The 21,834-nt window shown below is 37.7% G+C and overlaps 5 protein-coding genes across 11 annotated transcripts; 4 read left to right on the top strand and 1 right to left on the bottom strand.

Annotated features, from left to right (window-relative positions):
- Positions 1-1,276: 1,276 nt before the first annotated feature.
- LOC104895527 (hypothetical protein) lies at positions 1,277-4,088 on the top strand. Of its 2 annotated transcripts, none has more exons than XR_008969911.1 (8): positions 1,277-1,428; positions 1,633-1,667; positions 1,773-2,072; positions 2,253-2,310; positions 3,031-3,155; positions 3,321-3,383; positions 3,459-3,607; positions 3,727-3,751. XR_008969911.1 is itself a non-coding variant. In XM_010682065.4 (8 exons), the coding sequence occupies exons 1-8, from the start codon at positions 1,356-1,358 to the stop codon at positions 3,872-3,874; spliced, it is 927 nt and encodes a 308-aa protein (XP_010680367.1). In that variant the 5' UTR covers positions 1,277-1,355; the 3' UTR covers positions 3,875-4,088. The 2 variants fall into 2 exon arrangements, 1 of the variants encoding a protein (XP_010680367.1); XM_010682065.4 differs by having other exon boundaries at positions 3,483-3,607; positions 3,727-4,088.
- Positions 4,089-5,413: 1,325 nt separating this feature from the next.
- LOC109133529 (pentatricopeptide repeat-containing protein At5g65560) lies at positions 5,414-8,550 on the top strand. The gene has a single exon (XM_019250156.3). The coding sequence runs from the start codon at positions 5,566-5,568 to the stop codon at positions 8,326-8,328; it is 2,763 nt and encodes a 920-aa protein (XP_019105701.1). The 5' UTR covers positions 5,414-5,565; the 3' UTR covers positions 8,329-8,550.
- Positions 8,551-9,247: 697 nt separating this feature from the next.
- On the top strand, positions 9,248-12,538 carry LOC104895526 (uncharacterized). 2 transcript variants are annotated; one of them, XR_007275044.2, is made up of 3 exons: positions 9,248-9,358; positions 10,227-10,307; positions 11,141-12,034. XR_007275044.2 is itself a non-coding variant. In XM_048645994.1 (3 exons), the coding sequence occupies exons 1-3, from the start codon at positions 9,499-9,501 to the stop codon at positions 12,167-12,169; spliced, it is 225 nt and encodes a 74-aa protein (XP_048501951.1). In that variant the 5' UTR covers positions 9,365-9,498; the 3' UTR covers positions 12,170-12,538. The 2 variants fall into 2 exon arrangements, 1 of the variants encoding a protein (XP_048501951.1); XM_048645994.1 differs by lacking the exons at positions 9,248-9,358; positions 11,141-12,034 and adding exons at positions 9,365-9,513; positions 12,041-12,538.
- A 401-nt stretch (positions 12,539-12,939) lies between these two features.
- On the bottom strand, positions 12,940-20,398 carry LOC104895524 (hypothetical protein). 5 transcript variants are annotated; one of them, XR_007275043.2, is made up of 8 exons: positions 19,982-20,398; positions 19,809-19,876; positions 18,314-19,068; positions 17,884-18,013; positions 17,039-17,367; positions 16,832-16,956; positions 14,228-14,942; positions 12,940-14,128 (listed from the first exon to the last, which is right to left on the bottom strand). XR_007275043.2 is itself a non-coding variant. In XM_048645992.2 (7 exons), the coding sequence occupies exons 1-6, from the start codon at positions 20,280-20,282 to the stop codon at positions 16,836-16,838; spliced, it is 1,704 nt and encodes a 567-aa protein (XP_048501949.1). In that variant the 5' UTR covers positions 20,283-20,398; the 3' UTR covers positions 12,940-14,942; positions 16,832-16,835. The 5 variants fall into 5 exon arrangements, 4 of the variants coding, with proteins under 4 accessions (XP_048501949.1, XP_010680363.1, XP_057251522.1 ...); XM_048645992.2 differs by having other exon boundaries at positions 12,940-14,942; XM_010682061.4 differs by having other exon boundaries at positions 12,940-14,937.
- LOC104895525 (putative UDP-rhamnose:rhamnosyltransferase 1) lies at positions 13,338-14,914 on the top strand. Its single transcript, XM_010682062.3, has one exon. It carries the CDS (start codon positions 13,338-13,340, stop codon positions 14,742-14,744), a length of 1,407 nt encoding a protein of 468 aa, XP_010680364.1. The 3' UTR covers positions 14,745-14,914.
- Positions 20,399-21,834: the final 1,436 nt, after the last annotated feature.

Below are 21,834 nucleotides of genomic sequence, written 5' to 3'. Positions count from 1 at the left end.
GTTTCAATCAGGGTCAATAAGTTCCAATAAGGTCCAATAAGGTCAATCAGGTTCAATCAGGTCCAATAAGTTCCAATCAGGTTCAATTAGGTCCAATAAGTTGAATCAGGTCCAATCAGGTTTAATAAGTTCCAATAAGTTCAGTTCAGGTTCAATAAGTTCAGTTCAGATAAGTTCCAATAAGTTCAGGTCCAATAAGTTGAATAGAACGCACCCTAAGCTTATTTAACCTGTGAAAGCGACGGTTTAGTAAGACCCTTTCCTATCTTTAAAAAAACATGGTTGCTAAATACAACCTCACTTTACTACTACAACCCTACAAAATATCTAAAATACCCTTAACCTTAAAACCCATTTCTCTCTCTAACTACTCCTCTCTCCACTCCCCTCTCTCTCTCCTTCTTCCTTCTTCGACCTCTTGAAGATGTTTCTGATTCAATATTAATTTGTACCCAATTCTCCATCATATGAGGTGATTTCCCCATTTCTCTCTCTAACTACTCCTCTCTCTCTATCTTCCCTCTTCGTCCTCTTCAGATGTTGAACAAATTGGGGCTGATTCAAGAATAATTTGTATCCAATTCTCCATCTTTTGGAGCGATTTGCATGAGTGATTATGTTATCAGCTTCATGCAATGCGAATTGGGTCTTGATTTTTAACCAAATTTCACGACTTTGGCGCAAATCGGTTAGTTCTAGGGTTTATTTTTTTGAAAAATTCTCGCTGGTTGGCGCAAATTGATGATTTAATATTTCGTGCAAGGTGTACGAAACAGATTCAATTGTTTCGTGCAGATTGCACGAAATGGAATCATCTGTTTCGTGTAGTCTACACGAAACGGAATCATCTGTTTCGTGTAGTCTACACGAAACAGACTAATCATGCATTACGAATTTGCGGAAAAAATTCACAACTTGAATCGTAATTGCGAAATTAAATTCACGACTTCAATCTTAATTACAAAATTTTTTTTACAACTTACATCAGATTAAAACTCAAATGGATCAAAATTATGGTCCATTGAATATCAATTTAAAATTTGTAGAGATCTTCAATGAAGTTTTTAATATCTAATAGTTAGAGATGAGGAGAGAATATTTTTAGAGAGAGAAAGGGTTTTTAGAAAGAATATGATAATAAGGATTTTTTGGGTTTTTTTTTAAGATTGCGTTAGTAAAGTGAGGTTGCGTTTAGCAACACCCTAAAAAAATTAGACGGTCAAAGGCGTATGCACATTGCACGGTGCTCTTTAAATAATAATAATAAAAAAGAAAAGAAAGTTTTCTTCTCCAACTTGGCAATTCACTACTGCATGTCCTGCTGCAGTGCTGCTTATTGAAGAGCTTAAGATAGAATGGGATTGCTCACTGCAAATTATTGGGAGTGGAGAATTGCATATAGCTTCTTATCGAACAAGACCCACATCAGTAATACTCTTCTATGTTCTATAACTTCTATTCAATTAATTTCCTGTCTTAATTACCTGATTGCTTAAATAAATTTGTAAATTAGTGAACACCCATTATTGTTTTAGCTTTATTTTTTGTAATTTGAGATGTTATTAGTTCATTTTTTGTGCTCAATTTATTGCTTTAATTTACAATGTTGAATATTGAGTTTTATTTGTTCAGATGGAAACCCTTTTGGCCTCACCCAGCTAAACCCTGTAAGATTATTACCATGAAATTAAAATTTTAATCTTGATTTTGGAATGATAATTTTAGATGGGTCTGTAGTTCTTATGTGCTTCAATTTTGATCTTGTGAAGTAGGAATTTGGAGGTAGGATAGTAGCTTTCGCAGGTCGAAAATCGGCCAAGAAACTGAAGAGAATTAAGGAACAGCAAAGTGAGGTGAAATTGGAAAGTAGTAAGATTTCATTCAATGATAATAATGGGGTAAAAGATAATGTCCCTTTAAAGAATGATACCATCAATGATGATTTTGCCTTGGTGAATGAGAAAAGTGAGCTTAATTCAGTTACTAATGATGCTCCTTCAAGGGGAGCTGTTCTTCGAGCCTGTACTGTGACTTCTGGGCTGATAGCGGCTCTAGGCTTGGCGATTAGGCAGGTTAGTTTAGCTGTATTTGATAATGTTTTGATGCTTAAGGTCATATGCTTTTATGTAATCAATATAATTAATATAATCTGAATTCTAATTAGAAGTTATCATCATTGTTGTGTGATATCATTTATCTGTCAGAGTGCGAAAAGTGTTTTAATCCAATAAGTGTTGATGGCAAGTTTACAGGTATCTCAAGTTGCATCTTCAGGAGGATTGCCTGTCTTTGACTGCTCCGAAGTATCGTGTATGAGCTGCTGCTTTTTCTCAAGTTTTTCTTCCATGTTCTTTGTTAACATCTTTGACACAGAGCATTCCATTAGGCTTCTGCATTGTAGTTTAGCAAAGTGGTGTTATAGTATTATGTTCCGTATGTATTTATCTTGTGGCTTAATTGGAGGACTGGACCAATGTTTAACCTGAAGTTTGGAAGCGATCTGCTTTCGTTCGTAAGTGGCAAACTCAAAAGCAGTGATCTATTCTGACCTCTTAGCGTAGGGTTTTAGAGAATAAAATACACAGATTAATGCTCGGAGTTATAATGATATGCCAGAAACTCAGGAAGACAGGAAGTGTACTTATAGTTCTGATACCTCATCTTTTTTTTTTTTTTTTTGAAGCAAGGCTATGAATGTTCTGACCTAATTACATGATGTCTCACAATTGAAAACTGCTGCAGTTTCTATTCTTTTTTATTTTCCTTTCTTTCTTTCTTTCCGATTCAAATGCTCGTCTTTGATATCCTTTGTGAAAAGCTTGTAGGTAACTTTATACTTTGCTTTAATTGTTCTATCTCTGCGATAAGGTTCTGTATAAAGTGTATCTATCATTTACCAAGGGCCAATATTCCCAGATTTTATATAGTCAAAGGATTGCCAAAAAGACTTATAATTTATCTTTGTTTTCTCATACTTCTGCTATTGTTCAATTTGGGAGCATGAGAGTAACACATTATTGTCTTCTACAGTTGATTTCCAGGTATGGCATCTCGAGCTGATTGCAGGTTTGGTTGTCTTGATATCCTTGTCAAGGTATACATTACTGAAGATATGGCCTGATTTTGCCGAATCAAGTGAAGCAGCCAATAGACAGGTACTTACAGTTACAGTTTCCCTGGAGCCAAAATGATCTACTTTCCATTACAAGATTCATTCTGCATTTTGATAAAATTTTTAAAAAAACTGGAGCCTTTAGAACTATCCGTCTGCAATTTTTACTATACATTTGCCCTTGCTTTTTTGGGTTCTGTTAATGCAGGTCTTGACATCCCTAGAGGCATATGATTATCTGATTGTTGCTTTCCTTCCTGGAATTAGTGAGGTTAGCATAGAGCTTATAATCCGAATGAGATTTTGCATCTGATCATCAAATTACCCTCATCAAACTCCCCAACAGTTTTCTGACTGATGGGATGTCCAGGAATTACTTTTCCGGGGTGGGTTGCTACCGCTTCTGGGGCTCAACTGGAAGAGTGCTTTGGCAGTTGCAGCTCTATTTGGCGTTCTACACTTAGGAAGTGGTCGGAAGTCGTCTTTTGCTATTTGGTATTCTATTACTCCCTTCTCATCATCAGACATCAGTCAGTCTTGTCCATTGATAATGCATCATATTTGGTAGCTTGCTTTAGTCAAATGACGGCGTTAGATGCACCTTTTGTTTTCAGGGCAACATTTGTAGGGGTTGCATATGGCTATGCTACGATCGTTTCTTCAAACTTAGCTGTGCCAATGGCTTCTCATGCGCTGAACAATCTTGCTGGTGCCCTTCTATGGCAGCAGACATCAAGATCATCCAAACAAATATCGAGCTAGAAGCCTAGAACACTTCACTGTATATACACGAAACTTGGCGATATGTGGCTGTGTTAGCCTTTAGTAGTTTAGTGATTACTGCCATCATCAGATATTCAACTATTGTGTCATATTGATATACAATTTGGGCATAAGGTGTGACAATTGACATCTGCAATGCTAAGTGTCATCTAATACCGAGTATGATCCGATAGATACTCGAGATCCAAGTTCATTAGATGGCTTGAACAGAGGGTGTTTTTTGTGGTTTTTTTTTATGCAAGGCTATGAATGTTTACAACCCAAACTAATTTGATTACAATTGAGAGATATTATGTATATACGAAGTATTAAACCATGAAACTAACCAATAAAACACAACATTTATAGTCTACTCAAGAGCATCACAACAAGAATTTTCACTAAAAATATAGTATTTTTTTAAACTAAAAGCCAGTCTCTACCTTCAAATTAACATCCTGCCAACATTATTTTTATTAAAACAAAAACAAACAGTTATGCAATTATGTTTCAATGCTAATATTGGGAATGCCAATTACTAGCACCGATTACTTTATAAGCACAATCATCCTCGAGGCCAATCCTAAAATGTCGAAAATCCCGGTATTTATTGGAAGTTATGACGTTTGTAGCTTTGCGTTTTGAGGTGGGATTGTGACTTGTGAGACATCATGGGGAAATCACTCTTATTTATTTCTTTGCTCCAATTTTTGTCAAAAGGAAGTTTTGGTAAAGGGAATCTGCCAAATATAAATCTTTTAAGTAAGACGAGAGCATACAACGTCTTTGCTTTAGATGCATTTATGTACATGGCATTCTTATATCAGTTTGCAACATTTTTATTAATTTAAGACACTATTATATCAATTTAAGTTATAAATACTACTTTAAATATCACTTGGTTTAGTGGTTGAGACTTCAGTATATGAACTTGAAGTCATGGGATCAAAGCCTATGCAATTTCTAAAAATTTTAGTGTATATGGATTACATATAGTACAATGTCCTAAGAAAGAGTACCACGTAGCACTACCCTTTATTTAGGAACACCTTTTAATAGATTTATATACACCCATTTCTTGTGTTACATTATGTAAAATTCATTTTCTTAGAAGTTTGGGAAATAGAGATGTAAAAGAACTTAGATTTGTTCTTAATATGATATCAATTGAAGATATGTGCACGGTTGCCATAAAATTTTTAAGTAATATACTCCCTCCGTCCCAAAATATAGTTCCTATTTCTATTTCGGAAGTCAACTTTTAAAAACTTTGACCAATATTCTTACTAATTGTATACAAAAAAAATATTCATGAGGGTCTTGTTAGATTCGTCTTAATGTGTAAATTCGTAATATCAACTTTTTATATTTTTTTATTAATAAGAAATAGAATATATCGTAGGTCAAAACCACATCTTAAAGACTGAAACGAGAACTATATTTTGGGACGAAGGGAGTACAACTGTACAAGATTAACCTCTCCAACGATGACAATTATGTATAATGCTCTGGACTAGTACGCAAAGCCCAGCCCAACAACTCAGGATCCAAATCCAAATCCCTACAATCCATCTTCAGTGTTCACCCCTCTTCTTACACTAACTAACAAAGCCGCTGAAAACATTTCTCCAACTTTAAAAAATTCTCCGGCGAACCACCACCTTTCACCGGCGGCGAAACATTCCGACTCCATGCATGGATACCTCACATTCACCCACTCCTCCACCACCATGAATAAACCCTCATCCGCCGCCATTATCACCACCTCCATTTTCTCTCTCCTCCGCCGCCATATCTCCACCACTACCTCCGCCATTTCCAATCAACAACTCTCCGATGACCTAACTTCTCATCTCTCCTCCATTCTCTCTCTTCCAAATTGGCAAAAACATCCATCTCTCAAACGTATCCTTCCTTCCATTTCACCCTCCCATGTTTCCTCTCTCTTCGACCTCCATTCTCTCTCTCCTCAAACTTCATTGTCCTTCTTCTCATTTCTCTCTAATCGCACTAACTTTCGTCACGATGTGCGGTCTCACGCTTCGTTGCTTTCGATTTTGATCCGTGCTAAAGTTTATGGATACGCCGATCAAATCCGTGTTTCGATGATTCGGAATTGTGCTGATGATTGTAATGAGGTTAGGGATGTGTTGGATACTTTGATGAAGTTTAATTCACATGATTCTGAGGATTTTAGGTTTCCGTTGAATCTTAGGTGTTATAATCTTTTGCTTATGGCCTTGTGTAGGTTTCTTTTGATTGATGATATGATTATTGTTTATAATGCTATGTTGAATGATAGAATTTCACCTAATGTTTATTCGTTTAATACGATGATCAATGGTTTTTGTAAATTGGGGGAGGTTGTTAAAGCTGAGATGTATTTGAGTAAGATTTTCGCCGCTGGGTTGAAACCGGATACGTTTACATATTCTTCGTTTATTTTAGGTCATTGCAGGAATAAGGACTTAGATAGTGCGTTTAAGGTTTTTATGGATATGCCGCTGAAACGGTGTAGGAGGAATGAGGTTTCGTATAACTATATTATTCATGGTCTTTGTGATCATGGCAAGGTTGATGAGGGGTTGCAGCAGTTTGCTAAGATGGAGGATGATAATTGTCGGCCCAATGTGCGGACGTATACAATTCTTATATCGGCTTTATGTGGTGCAGGTAGAGGGAGTGAGGCAATGAAATTGTTTGATGAGATGAGAGGGAAAGGATGTGAGCCAAATGGTCATACTTACACCGTATTGATTGATTACATGTGTAGAGAGCATAAGCTTGTTGATGCCAGGAAGCTGTTTGATGAGATGTCACAGAGGAAGCTGTTTCGTAGTGTTGTCACATACAATGCCCTGATTAATGGGTATTGCAAGGAAGGGAAGATTGAGGCAGCATTTGAGATTTTGAACCTAATGGAGCTCAATGATTGTTATCCCAATGTTCGAACTTACAATGTTTTGATATGTGGCCTTTGTAGAATTAATAAAGTGCCTGTTGCTATGGGGTTACTTGATAAGATGTCTGCACGTAACCTAACTCCTAGTTTAATTACCTATAATTTGTTGATCAAGGGGCAGTGTAAAGATGGCCATGTAGAAATTGCTTTTCGGCTGCTTAATTTGATGAAGGAAAGTGAGGTGCAACCTGATGAGTGGACTTATAGCATTATTATTGATTCTCTTTGTAAAAAAGGAAGGGTCCAAGAGGCCCACACCCTTTTTGACTCTCTTAAGGAGAATGGGGTCAAGGCAAATGAAGTAACTTTTGCTGCACTAATTGATGGCTATTGCAAGGCAGGAAAAACTGAATGTGCTCAAGCTTTATTTGAGAAGATGCTAGAAGACAGGTGTTTGCCAAACTCTTGTGTTTACAATGTGCTCATTGATGGCTTGTGCAGAGAGAAAAAAATTAAAGAGGCTTTAAATTTGTTGGCTAAAATGCTAGTTGCAAATGTGAAGCCAGATGTATATACATATTCTATAATTATCAATAGATTACTCAAAGATGGATCTCTTGATCATGCTTATAGAATTCTAGACCAGATGCTCACTGCAGGGTATAAGCCTGATGCTTGTACATATACTACATTTATTCATGCTCATTGCAGCTCAGGAAACATAGAAGAGGCAGAAAAGTGGATGTTGATTATGAATGATCGCGGTATTTTGCCAGATGTTGTCACTTACACTGTCCTCATTGACGGGTATGCTCGCTTAGGATCACTAAGTCAAGCTTTTGGTCTTCTCAAGCACATGATGGATGCTGGCTGCAAACCTTCTGAGTTTACTTATTCTATCCTAATCAAGCATTTATCTAATGAAAAGTGTTCAGTAAGTGATGGAAAAGAAAGTGTTACTGATGTGCCTGTAAATGCTACCTCTGCTGATGTAGTTTATGTTTGGAAGGTGGTGAAATTTGAAACTGTTATAGAGCTCTTAAACAATATGACTAAGCATGATTGTTCACCAAGCACTGACACTTATAACATTCTTATTGATGGATTCTGCAAGCGAGGACGGATTAAGGAAGCGCAATGGCTGGTTGATTACATGAAACAGGGAGGAATCCAACCTGATGAAAATATTCGAAACTCCATCATAAAATGCAGCTGCATGCTGGGCTTGTATGAAGAAGCCTTCCAGCTGATAAATGACATGGTTACAATGGGTGAATTACCGCACCTGGAATCTTATACATTACTAATTTTTGGATTGTATGATAAAGGGAATAGAGATCAAGCAGAGGCAGTATTTTGCAGTCTACTCAACTGTGGGTATAATAACGATGAGATAGCTTGGAAAGTTTTGATTGATGGCCTGCTAAAGAGAGGTCATGCTGATAGCTGCTATGAACTTGCCAAACTCATGGAGAGCAATGGTTACTGCCCAAAACCTCACACTTATTCATTGCTGATTGAGGGTCTTCTTGGTGGGTCAGAGGGCAAATAACCCATTGATGAGACTGATGCTCTCAAGTCAGATATCCTTCATCTTTGGTTATTTTGGCTCCAGAAGATTCATACAAGAAGTTCTATCTTGTATATGCCTTCAGTTTCCATGGTACTGAAGCTTGAGTTAGAACCATGACTTCATTGGAATTCAAGCCCAGAATGTCCGGGTGTCCAAGTGCAAGAGCAGCTGAATGCAAGATCATTCATGTATCTTATGGGAGGCAAGTGTCATCTATATTTTCATCTTTACCCCTTTCCCAGAGTTCCTATTTGTTCCTTTTGGTCATGCATGCTCAATTGACGTCTATTTCTTTTCTTTCTTTCCTGACCTTTTAAGCCCCCTTGTGTGCAATAATGAAATGTCTGGTGAATTGGGCTTTGATACCTAGACTCTTTTGAGTTTGATATACATTTTCCCTGCTTCTTAGCATTGTCAGGAAATCCTCTTTTTTGAAAAGAGTATCCTAGGGAATTTCTTATTACAATTTACAGTACTTGCTATGTTAAAGAGCTGATGCTCTGGGTTTTGACGGGTCTCGAATTGATAGTATTCTTAAGTTGATGCATCCTTGATGTTGCTTATGGATTTTGAATTTTCAATAGTAGAGATCCGGAGGTTGTCTATTTGGTAAACCTGGGTTTGGCCTATGGGCTGACTTCAATCTCTAGTGGTCGGACCCTTTCTTGTTTTGCAGGAAACTGTAAACTGCTGTATTAATCATTTGTTGCGCCTCTCAGTTAGAGTATGTTCTGTTCCTGTTCCATTTTCTGGTGTAATAAGCATTAAGCACACACAGATTCTTGCCCCTGCATCTGTGTTTCACAGCTAACGGGCTTCTATTGCATTGGAAAGCCCCAATTCTTGCTGCTAATTCGCTTTATGGTTGATGCCAATTACGAATTTCCAATATTCACAGGATTTGCAGGGGTGCTCGCATTCCTCCCACACATATTGATTATTAGCCATAGACACCCCTGCACTTAACCGAGCATCAAGTGGAAGCAAAGGGCAGAGACATGATCATAAGGTTTGCTTGAAGTCGGTTGTCTTTATATATATATGCTCACAATGCTTGATGTGGGACTTTTTAATGTCGTAAATAGTTGCTCTAGAAGCTCTAATAATTTGTGATTCTTGTATATTGGAAATAGTGTTGAGGAACTTATTATGTCGGAGTGGAAGGTGATTTTTCTTGATATATACTTCAAACTTTACATGACCTTCATGCCTCCTTGTATTAGCTGTTTCTTCTGTAATTGTGTTACGATTCCAGTGGCAAACGGTAATCTTATTGCTAAAAGCCTGCCCCCCATCCTGAAAAAGGAAGTAGAGGGGAAAGGGCAAGGAGTCAATGACTTAATTGATCCTAGCTAGCGTTTGCAAGGCCCTTCAGCCCCCCAACACAGTCCAATAAATGCTAAATCACCATGTTTATTGGGTATTCTTACTCAGGAACTTTAGCTTGTATGATCACAACCTATGTTAATGAATGGTCATATTATGGCTATATGTCACCTGAGTGGATTTAATATGATGTTCTGTATGCTGTTACTTAGCATGTAGAAAGAATAACTTGAGCTGGATTGCAGCATGGTCACATCTGATATAAAAATATTTATTCTATGTGAATATGAGTCTTAATAGTAAACTGGAGCTAATTGCCTATCTTAGTTCACCCCAGGGCTTAATTGTTACTCTATGAGCCTTCTTCACTTAGCTTAATTTCTGTGTTAATGCTTATCATTGGAGTCAATTCCTGCACTTGAGATTTCAGACTTCTATAAATACTGAACAACTGAAAATATTCGACTTTTGAATCAAAAATATATTCCATCTCTGTAATATACAATTCTGTTGCTCCCTATATTATTTGTTTATATATTTGTTAATTTCAGTGCGTCATCCTCAAGATGTACTCAAGAGTTGATTTATCCCTGTTGCCGCTGAAGTTAAATAGCTCCTCATTATTGTTACAGGTAATATTTCTCATCAACTTCTATTGCTTGTAATTGCTTATTCGGAATATGCATCAGCTGCTCAGAATTAATATGCATTGAAGTCTAAGGAACGACTGCAGATATCATGGCAGGGTAATGACTAATGAGTAGTTTACTAATGGTTCCTGAACTGTTCGCTTCTCGAGTAGTAACTGTTAGTGTTACCAGTCGTGTATGCTTATTCTTAGTACTTGTTTATAAATACTCTGTTCAGATAAATAAACGTACTTTTGGCAGCTTATTAGGAAAGAGGAGTGAGATAGTAAGATAAGGAAAACCTTTGCCTTTTGGTTTGGAGAGACATAGAAAGGACCCATATGCCAAATGCAAAAGTGTTACAATCATGCTGAGACAATTAAATGTAGAAACTATTTTACCTTTTAATTATACCTGGTGCTTAAACTTGTCCAAGTTTCTATTTCTTATTACCAGGATACTCTTTTTATTGGAAGATTAGATCTTATATATTGTGCCAAATGCTAATACTCGATTTTCATGCCTTGTATATGTCCGAGATAGAGTTCTGGGTTAATTCTGGTTTTACGCAGTTGGACCAGATAGGCTGGCACAACTTGTATCATATAGATTGCACAGTATTGCCGTTGAAAATTCAATCTAATATTTTTCCTTTTCTAAGAATTTTCTTGAACGTTGTGATTGTTGTTGATTTCTAGTTCCAGCCTGTTTGTATGTTTACTCCTTTTGTTTTTTGAAGTGGTCTAATGGACAATTTATTTCTCAAGAATTTAATGGCTGTTTTTTTTGTTGTTTTGATATTGTATACTCCTACCTTTGGGATTGAGTATATTTAGGCTTTTGGGATCTAGTATTACTAGGCTGTTGAAGCGGGCCTTCAGTTTGAGAATACTTCGTATGAAACAGAAGATGACCGAATCAGAACCTCGTGGGGGTAGAGAAACACTGTAAAATGTAGTTATTTTGGGCTGTTGAAGCATCCGTGATGTGAGAATTTCTAATATGCCTTAATAATGCTAAATTGAAAACATTCAATAATATTCTTCATTTTGATTGATGCATATAATTATTACAAAAAAGGTTATTTCAAGTGTTGTTAATAATTGTGTTAAAATGGCAAGTGTGTCCATTTGTCCTTCAGGTGTTGGAAACACAAAGTTGGTTATCTTCAACAAAATGAGAGTAGTAACTTGTATCTGTATTTTGCTTGCTTGTCTCTTTCTCCTATATCCAGTATAAATAATATGTACAACGAAGTCATATCTATAACATGAACCTTCTACTAAGAACTGGCAGATACGACTTTTGTTTTGTGTTGATGATCTTCCATGGGAATCATTTATTTGCTATACTCTCAGTAAAGATCAGAAACTCATAGACAATATATGACACATATTTATGAAACATTCCTTTTATGCGAGCTAAAGGAATGAAGCCATTAAAGTCGAGAACAAAAAAAAAAAAAGGCACAGTAACTTTTTTTTTTTCTGGTGAGTAGTACTAGTAGTCATTTCAGTAGGATATACTTCCACTTTATTTTGTTTTTTTGGTGCACATCCACTTTATTTCACAGAACTTGTCATTTTTTCACGAATTGGAAATAAATTGTAACTATTATCTCACAAGTATATTGATAAAATTGCATAAACAAATGAAAGTTGTGTTTATTTAGGATTTTTATTCTATTATCCTCTAATTGCTGAATGAATGATTTCAGTATCTGGTGTTCATTTCAGGTGTCGTATCAGTTCAAATGTTTTTGTGGTTTAAGGAAGGAAAGTTATGGAGATTGGACAAAGGCTCCTATTACAGCTATCAAGCTTGAACCAGTGTCTTTTTTCTCCTCAGAAGTCATTTTTTATTAAAGCATGCTTTGTATATAGTCCTACAAATTACTTTGAGAGTCAATTGTTAGTGGAAAGATGGGGTTTATAATCGTCAGCATTAATAATCAACACTTGAAGTAGTAAAAGGATACTCGAGGGTATGACTTAACAATCGTTTTGGAGGCGCGATAGAGGGAAATCATGGACATATGTGTCGACAGACATTCATTCGACATTTATATTGGTTTGGCTTTTAACAAGGGTAAAAGAAAATATTATTATCAAAGGTATGTAAATGTATAGTCTTCTTCTGTTAACTATTTTTATGTCATCCCGTGTAAACATGATTAACTTTTGTAGTTACAATGAATTTTGGCATACATAGCAAAAATGATTTAGCTTGCTGTACTTAAGTGTGCTATAAAACAATGAAATGTGATTTTAATTTCTAGAATCGAAACACGGAAATTGAAATCAAATCCGGGATTCGAAACACTACGTAAGTTTAATCCAAATAAGTTTGGGAAAATTAAGTAGAGACAATAAACCCTTAACCTAGCCTTGGGAGGTATTACCATACACTGATTATTTTTTTGGGAGAGTAAAAGCAAATTTTGAGGTACATTCAAGAAATTTTGTTGGCAACTTTGAAAAGACATCCAATGGGCCAAAACCATGGGCCGGTCATTGGAATTGGGGCGGGGGAGAAGGAAGTGTATGAGAAAAGATAAGTGAATAGAAGAGTGATGGATAATGCAATCAATACGAAAAACTTCACAACTTTAGAGGATCCAAACAAATACGATGGGTAGCTGGTCACTATTCAGAAAATCATTGTTTTTGGTAATAAAAATCCTAATCTTACAGATGTTGAACTGCTGGAGATTTTCCATATATTAAAGCTGTTACACGAATACTCATTCATTGCTTTCACCTCAATTCCCTAGAGTCAATTATAAACTTATATTCCCGTAAAAAAAAAAATTACTATATACTTATATTGAAGGAAAACAAACGACACCTGTTATATTGAAATCAGTTGAAGGGGAAACCAATAGTTCTAAACAGATGTCCCATCTTGCTAACAGAAAGTCTATAAAACTCCAAAGAATCAGCGGCACAACTTATCTATCCACAACAAAAATTAATTTCAGTGCTTCTGGAATTTGTTATTGCCTCCCCTATACCCACAAGTTTAACAGAAGCCATGGAGAACAGGAAGGAGCTTCACATAGTTGTGTTCCCGTGGCTTGCATTTGGTCACATGATCCCATTTCTAGAGCTCTCAAAACACTTGGCTATAAAAAGACACCACATCTCTTACGTCTCTGCTCCACGGAATCTTGAGCGCCTCCTCTCAAAGATTCCTCAGAACTTGATCCCCTTCATTGAGCTAGTCCCTGTCCCACTGCCTCGAGTTGGAAAGCTACCCCCAAATGCTGAGGCCACCTCAGACGTGCCGTTTGATGATGTAGAGCTACTCAAGAAGACCTATGATGGTCTAAAGGAACCCTTGGCACGGTTTCTAGAAGCTTCTTCTCCAATTGACTGGATAATCTATGACTATCCCAGTTACTGGCTACCTCCAATTGCTGATAGATTAGGTATCCAGAAAGTATTCCTTTCTTTGATGAATGGCTGGAGCTCTGCCACCTTTGGTCCATCATCAAAAATGATCAAGGATGGGGATGGCACATGGAGTAACCCTGAAAACCTGACTAGTCCACTGGAGTGGGTCCCATTCAATAACAACATCGTCTACCGCTTCCATGAAGCAAAGAATAGCCTTGGGGCTGCACAAACAAATGCTTCTGGTGTTTCAGATATGTTCCGAAGTGGATCTTCAGTTCGTGACTGTGATATATTTGCCATACGCAGCTGTAGGGAGCTTGAAGCCGAATACTTGCAACTTCTAGAAGAGCTGCACGGAAAGCCTGTGGTTCCTGTAGGCTTGATGCCAGTCTCGGTAGAAGAGGGACAAAGGGCCAAGGATGACACCTGGCAGTCAATGAAGGGTTGGCTGGATGAGCACACAAAAAATTCAGTAGTTTATGTATCTCTAGGAAGTGAATTTGCTCTTAGTCAAGATGAAATCACCGAGTTGGCACTTGGGTTGGAGCTGTCCATGCTGCCCTTCTTCTGGGCACTACGAAAACAAGCAGGTACACAACCAGAACTTCCAGATGGGTTTGAGGAGCGAACCAGAGGTCGAGGTTTGGTTTGGACAAATTGGGCACCTCAAACCCAATTACTGGCACATGACTCCGTGGGGGCTTTCTTGACTCACTGTGGCTGGAGTTCTATAATAGAGGGGCTTCAGTTTGGAAGACCACTAGTTATGCTACCATTTGTTTTGGACCAAGGGTTAAATGCAAGAGTTATGGAACAGAAGAAAGTGGGGATAGAAATACCAAGAAACAATAGAGATGGATCATTCAATAAAATTTCAGTAGCACAATCACTGAAGGTGGTCTGTGGGGACATACATGGTACGATCTACAGAGATGAGGCGAAGAAAATGAGTAGAATGGTTGCTGATAAGAACTTGCACAACCAATACATGGAAGAATTCGAGGCGTACCTTCACAACAAAAGGCCCAAACCTGAGGCCTAGTGTTATTATTTGGTTAGAAAATGGTACCAGAGTTTGAATCTAGTCAAAAGCAATTTTTGTTTGAGGGGTCATCTTTTCTTTAGGAATCTATTGTGGTAGTTCGCGTCGTCCTTAGTTGCATCCTCCAAATTAGCTAGCAACCAATAAAGTTCAGACTTGCAGAAACAAAATTCAAGATCTACCATATTTCTTTCTTCACTGGCACAAAGCAAGAAACAGAGTAACTGATTAGGCAGAATTTGAGCACTTCAGCTAACTAATGCCAAACAACTATCTTTACTTTACTATGTTAGTTTCACATATCAATCGACAAGTTGTTTTTTATGTTGCATAAATCAGGTAAATCAGAAAATATTTATGCTAAAATCTAGTTCAACAACTATCAACAGCATTTCCACCACTAAGCTTAACAGCTATCACTCTCATGTAACAAACAGCTTTAGCTTTCCTAAAGGAAAATAGTTCAGGGCTAACCAAAATAGTCAAAATACCGACAAATTGTGGGAATCTCACGTAACCTCTCGTTAATATTCAAATGCCATTAGTAACAACAACAGGTAATACTATTTGTTGGGGGTGGGGGGTGGGGGGGGGGACTTCCTCCCTTCACTTCCCTTTTTTCCATCTCCATCATCAATGAACTCTCACACCCCCCCCCCTTTCCTCCCTCTTCATTACCAATGGAAACTCCGTCTCTCTCTATTGATAACCTCCTTCCCAATTTCCCCTTTTCCTCCCTCTCCATTACAATGAGATCTCTGTTTCCGTCTTTTGTTTTCCTCCTAAGTTATCAATAGTTTTGTAAGCATCCCAACTATAAGCAAACTTGATCAACTCAGGAGATCAACTAAGATCCAACATAAGTAGCTAATATACTGTGATGATGTGATTTACATAGAAAGCTGACCCCCCCCCCCTCCCCTTCCCATTTCTTTGGGTATTACTAGAAATGGAGGTATAAAATTCATGGTTCCTTGAAGGATTGGAAGAGAGATCTGAGAAAATTTAAGACGATTTTTTATTATCAATTTTCATCTCTTTCTTCTCCTTTCTCTTTAGCATGCAGACAAGCTTACTTTTGCATCATCACATCATTTTCAGCACTCCTCCATTTAAATACTTTCTCAAAAAGCCAAAATTTGTTACCACCGGCAGATTGTGGGGTTTGGGAAGAAGAAAAATTTGAGGAAAGGCATTTGTGAAGATAGAAAGTGACTCCATTCAATGATGGAAATGGAGGAAAAGCCAGAAAATAAAGGAAGAAGACAAGGTTTTTTTAACATCACACTAGCATGCCAACATTAGACGGGCATTATGGCTATTACACCGTGAAGTCGTGAACTCGCACGGCCCTTTTGGTAGTTGGTTATAAATGGTGGTAATGGGAATGAATTTGTGTATATATTTATGAAAAATATCATTGTCCATTCCCATGGTAATGCTAATTTATCCTAAAGTGTCTACTTTTCTTCTTGAATTTTCAGTCCCATCCAATACCACCTTGTAGGTGGTCATGAGTGATAATGAAAATTGCTTCCCCTTGGAGACAAAATCACAAGTTTAGAGGTGAAATTGCTTGCCTATGGAGAAAAAATGTCTTCCATGGAGATTTTAAGGGTGCTTCCCTAATAACATTACACTTAAAATCCATTCCCATTACCGCAATTTATCAACGACTACCAAACGGGCCGGCAGGGATTTCCAAAACATGAGGAAACCATTACCTAATTTGCTTAAACCTCAGGAGAACCTGAGGAATTTCCCAAAAGATTAACATCCCCGAATTCAGTAACGAGATCATTTCATGAGATGATAGGTAACTGAAGATAGATCTGAAATTTTCAGTGGCAGCACATTACCAACTAGCAAGTGTACTGGCAGAATCCTGTGATAAGATGAGCAATCAAAGAATAAAATTTTAAGTAAATAAAGCAGAATATATCAGCTATATAAGTAGAACCATCTAGGTTTTCTAAAAATAAATTTGTGATATGATGGGTGGGAGCAGCTAGCATAATACAGATACAAGACCAAGAAATACCACTGTGAATAATTTAACGTAGATGCACATAATTGTATATACTAACCCATCTACTTTGAAGGGGAAGTCAGCTTATTCTCATCTGGATTATGCTTCAATGAAGTATCCCCGCCCATCAATTCTTGGAAACCTTCAACCTTCACTGGTGGTGCCCTAACAGCCCCAATATTCCTGCATGTGACAATCAAAATTGAAGTTATTGGGCCGTTCCAGCTGAAATCAACAATCCACCTCAACTCCAGCTATGCCTTACTGTGATTGCATCTGGGATAGCTGCATGGAAGTTGGCTGCCTAATTTGACCGGTACTTGCTCCCATGTATCTCTGGACTTGCTGCTGCTGCCGCCATTGTATTTGGGCTTGTCTGCTGTTCATTGCATTAATGGCATTATTCTCCAAAGGCAAATCGGGTGGGTTCTCCTGCTTCACCTCGACCATGGGACGTTCCTTGTCCATGGTCATAGCTGGACGCGGCGATAGCAACTGCCGTCTCTGCATTTTCTCAAACTGTTGTTGTTGCTGCAACGTCAAATTTTGGGGATGGAACACCTGAGACATTTGAGGGTTCGTTTGTCGAGGTATCTGCACATTTATGAAAAGGTCTTATCCATGATTAGCGATGAAAATTTTCTCAATAATAATTACGGCGATGCTAATAGAGAAGAACCGATGTGAATACTAGAGAGTCCTCCCTAAACCCAAGTCCATCAATTCAGGATTCCAAACAATTCTAAATACTAAGGTGATGATATATCAAAAATATGAAGCATGCACAACAATAATTTCCATGAAGATTATGTAAGAGAAGCATTGATCTTGCTTACAACAAAGTCGGCAATACAATTTCATTTTATTGCCTTTCTATAAACTAAACATTGACCTTGCTTGCAACATAAACGGTATATAATTTCATATCATTGGAGCCTTTCCAACTTCCGTTGACCACACACCAATATCAGAGACTACCATTTTTTCCCTTTTTTCTCTTTCTTTCTTGGAGGAAGAGGGGGGGGGGGGGGGATCAACTGACAAATGCAGTAATTTGCTAATTGCTACTAGCAGCCATACCTCAACGATTACAAATGTGAACCAGCATACCTGTTGGGGGAGCTGAAGGGTATGTTGCTGCGGCAAAGGAAGCGGAGACGGTATTCCCTGAATCTTCTGTGGAGTTTGCTGCACAACGTTCCTAGTATCCTTCATAAATTCTGCTAAACTGAAAAGGTTACTGCAACAGAATGAAACAATGAAGGTTATATGAGTACACTGATATGCAGAGGTCATACATCTATCATCCTCTTGGAGCAGAAAGCAGTCTTAACAAGGAACTCTAAACATCAAATCAATATAACCCTATTTAGAATAACATACAATCAGATTTATCAACAATCAACAAGATGGGTTAGCTTCTGCATTCTGAAATATGGTGCCACAAACATGTACTTGATTTAGAAAAAGGCAAGAACTAACAAAAATCTTATAAAAACATGTACAGTTAATTTAGTACACAATATTACCCAAATCTCACCTGTTTCCAGTTACATGGAGGAACATTTTGAGCAGTTCCATTGCCGAACACTGCTTTTTGTAACTATCAGCAAGGACTTTCAATATGCGACCTAGTTTGGAGATATGGCAGCCGAGAAGCTGGGATAAGACCTGAACAGGAATTTCAGAGGCACATTCAAATCCCACCTTTGTTGAAACACGGGCAACTACCCTCTTAGACATTTGCATCGCCTGTTCTTGACACAGCTGTCTTCTGTTGCCATCCAAGCCAACTTTTGTGCGAGATTGACCAGGCCCCTGTTCAAGATACTCAGGCCTGATACCAAGTCTTTCAAGCATAATCGAACTTTTAGTTGCCACTTGTGGTAATGTATCAAGAACTCCAAGGAACTCTACTTTCTGCTTATCATCACTTGTTGATGTTCTTGGTGGAACTGCACTGTCTGGTACACAGTTCATCATAAACATGGTTTCTGGAAAGAAATATGGGCTATCGCTACCAGAATGATCCTCATCCAGAATTGCATTAGGTTGCATCCTATTATCAGAATTGGAGCTGCCCAATCCTCCACTCTTATCCTCCTTAAACTCTATTCTCCTCCTCTTATGCCTCTCCTGAAGTTTCAGGTAATTAGACATCTCACTAGGATTACGTTTATCAAATTCTTGATTCGCAAATGATAACATGAATGGCTTGCTCGCCCTGTAATTCTCAATAAACTGATGATACCATGTATCAGGAAAATCATCTTGTCTGAATCTCTGGGACTGAACCTACACATATCACAGCGATAACTCTTGAAGTTAAGAAAAGAGAGATCCAACACTCCTCATATAAACCATTAAATAGTACTTCAAAAATTATGCCATGCTCAAACTAAGAGATGAAAATTCAATCTAGGTTGACAACAAGAACACCAAATGATATAACATCCATAGATTGAAAACAATTCCTAAATCACTCAAAATTGCAACATGGCATGCTTACAAATACTATAAACCCTAGAAGTGCAAGAAATTGTAAGAATTTTGAGCATGTGTTGTAAAAATTTGCAAGAACAGAGCATAGCAAGTTCATTCATCATAAACCCGGGTGTACCACGCACACCAAGACTAATTTTTTACTCATTTGCTAATTTAAAACTCCCCTTTTTAGTATTTTTTGCTCTTTAGATTATTTCAAATGAGCAATGAGAAAAAAAATAGCATTGGGTGTAACATGCTCGCGTACACCCGGGCATATGATAAAATTTGTAGCATGGCAAAGAGGCAACTTTTCCCCTCAAAGTAAACTTCGCAGCCACATTCATAAATTTCCAACAAAAATCCACTCATCATATCTCAATATCTCATACACTACACATTAATTTATTCACATTACCAAAACCCTAGCCATATATCCACTTCAATTTATCACCATTACTAAAAACCTTACTCATACACAAATTCACTGGAAATAACAGCAATTAACCACAATTAAATCCTAAATTAAACAAATTTAAAAAAATTATAACCTTGGAATCTCGCTGAGGAGCACCATCCTCGAGGGTGAAATAAACATCATCACCGTGCAATTGCAGATCTTCCATAAAATAAAACTCGCAATCAGATACAAATCAATTAAACAAGCAGTAACTAAATTAGGTCAAAATTGACGAAAGAGGGGAAATTAGAATTAGCAACTTACAAGAGGAATTGAGAAGAGAGACGATAGAAGAGGAGGAGAGAGAAACGGGAGGAGGAAGGAAGAGAGAGAAGGCAGCTTTATCGAAGAGAAGAGCGCGAACACGAAGTTGAAGTTGAATGTGAGCCTTTGACTTTGACTTTGAGTCGTCGGTAGCCATGAAAGCTTCCCAAGCAGATGGAGAGGAGAGAAAGTGCCCGAAAGTGGAGTAAAGTGAATCGCCTAGCCATGTCCGCCATATCCCGCAGCTCTCAAGCTTCCTAGCTAGTTCAAATCCTCTTCCATCGTCGCCTAAAACCGCCATTTCTAGCGTTGTCTCTCTTTCTCTGTGTTGATCAACTCGTTGATTCTTCACTGCTCACGGATACGGGATACGGATGCAGTCACTAGGGAAAGACTTGTGTTGAGAGTCAATCACGACTCACTAGTAGGATGACTAATTAATAGTCACCTAATCTAAAGGTGAATATGGGTCGGGTTTGGATTATTCGGTCGAGTTTAAATAATGGCCCTTTAATAAATTATTGCATAATTTTTAATTTCGTACAAGGCGAGGAACATTGGATAATTGAAATTAAATGTTTTTTATAAGGAAAATGATATATATATAGTCTTAAGGGTTATGTATAAGGTGCTTAAAATGGAAATAAAATATTGAATCAAGCATTTATTACCTCAGTTGATGTGAAAATGTGTCTTGAATTCTTAAACTGTTTCTATTTAAAAAAATGTATTTAATACTTATATGTAACCCTATTTATAATAAGGTAAGTTTAAGTCACTTTTAAATAGGAAAAATCTTAAAATTCCTCTTATAAAGAGTGAATTTGATCTTGGTACCTCTTAAATTGTAGTTAATGCGGCATTAGTAGGTCATCACTTGCTGCTCGATCGTTCAAATTAGATGGTTGTCATTCGTCTCATGTCATTAATGACACTCCCATCTTCCTAAGTTCTACCTCCTCCGCTTTTTAAAGAGTGATGCACAGAGAAAGTGGGTTAATACTAAGGAGTCCAGGGGGAGTTTTCAAAGCAATTTTGGGAGGCAAATTTGTGGCGTGGATCGAATATATGCATGCCTTCACGTTCATTTCGAGGCAAATTTGTGTTTCACGAGAAATGAACAAACGGAGTGTTCAAAGGCTTTTCGAGGCAATGCAAATGGTGTCAAACACACGCGCAACGTTATAAATCACGTCGGCACTCCTAGAAATGTTTCGGGAGAAAATATAAATAGGCCCGAAGAAATCCAAAAATGTCGCAAAAACAGTCAAAATTGAATGTTATAATACACGCTTTCGGACTTTTCCGACGATCGATTTTCGAACGCCACGGGATACCTTTTAGAAACATGGGAGGTTATTAAAAAAGAGCGAGTCATGTGGTTTGGAACGAATATATGGATGCCTTCACGTTCATTTCGAGGCAATTTTGTGTTTCACGAGAAATGAACAAATCGGGTGTTCAAAGGCTTTTCGAGCCAATGCAAATGGTGTCAAGCACACGCGAAACGTTACAAGTCACGTCGGCACTCCTAGGAATGTTTCGAGATAAAATTTGACTAGGCCCGAAAAATTCCAAAAATGTCGCAAAAACAGCCAAAATTGAAGGTGTTAATACACGCTTTCGGACTTTCCTGGGGGCCGAGCTTGGAATGTCACAGGATGTCTCCTAGGGACATGGGAGTTCATTTGAAAGGAATCATGTGGCTTGGAACGAATATATGGATGCCTTTACGTTCATTTCAAGGCAATTTTGGGTTTCACGATAAATGAACAAATGGGGTGTTCTAAGGCTTTTCGAGTCAATACAAATGGTGTCAATCACACGCAAACCGTTACAAGTCATGACGACAC

The sequence above is a fragment of the Beta vulgaris genome, chromosome 6 (genome assembly GCF_026745355.1).
Source record: "Beta vulgaris subsp. vulgaris cultivar EL10 chromosome 6, EL10.2, whole genome shotgun sequence".
Lineage (NCBI taxonomy): Eukaryota > Viridiplantae > Streptophyta > Magnoliopsida > Caryophyllales > Amaranthaceae > Beta > Beta vulgaris.
The sequence above is the reverse complement of the archived record's forward strand: the minus strand, read 5'-3'. Positions and strand labels throughout refer to the sequence as shown.

What these genes read in the sequence shown, in the direction of transcription:
- LOC104895525 (XM_010682062.3), top strand. Translation starts at nt 13,338, where the DNA reads ATGGAGAACAGGAAGGAGCTTCACATAGTTGTGTTCCCGTGGCTTGCA.
- LOC104895524 (XM_048645992.2), bottom strand. Translation starts at nt 20,282, where the DNA reads ATGGCGGTTTTAGGCGACGATGGAAGAGGATTTGAACTAGCTAGGAAG. An exon ending in CTCCATGTAACTGGAAACAG is followed by an intron (nt 18,014 to 18,313) that starts GTGAGATTTGGG and finishes ATTCTGTTGCAG; the next exon opens with TAACCTTTTCAGTTTAGCAG. An exon ending in CCCTTCAGCTCCCCCAACAG is followed by an intron (nt 17,368 to 17,883) that starts GTATGCTGGTTC and finishes ATAAATGTGCAG; the next exon opens with ATACCTCGACAAACGAACCC.
- LOC104895527 (XM_010682065.4), top strand. Translation starts at nt 1,356, where the DNA reads ATGGGATTGCTCACTGCAAATTATTGGGAGTGGAGAATTGCATATAGC. An exon ending in GCCTCACCCAGCTAAACCCT is followed by an intron (nt 1,668 to 1,772) that starts GTAAGATTATTA and finishes CTTGTGAAGTAG; the next exon opens with GAATTTGGAGGTAGGATAGT. An exon ending in TAGGCTTGGCGATTAGGCAG is followed by an intron (nt 2,073 to 2,252) that starts GTTAGTTTAGCT and finishes GCAAGTTTACAG; the next exon opens with GTATCTCAAGTTGCATCTTC.
- LOC104895526 (XM_048645994.1), top strand. An exon ending in GCTCCTCATTATTGTTACAG is followed by an intron (nt 10,308 to 12,040) that starts GTAATATTTCTC and finishes TGTTCATTTCAG; the next exon opens with GTGTCGTATCAGTTCAAATG.
- LOC109133529 (XM_019250156.3), top strand. Translation starts at nt 5,566, where the DNA reads ATGCATGGATACCTCACATTCACCCACTCCTCCACCACCATGAATAAA.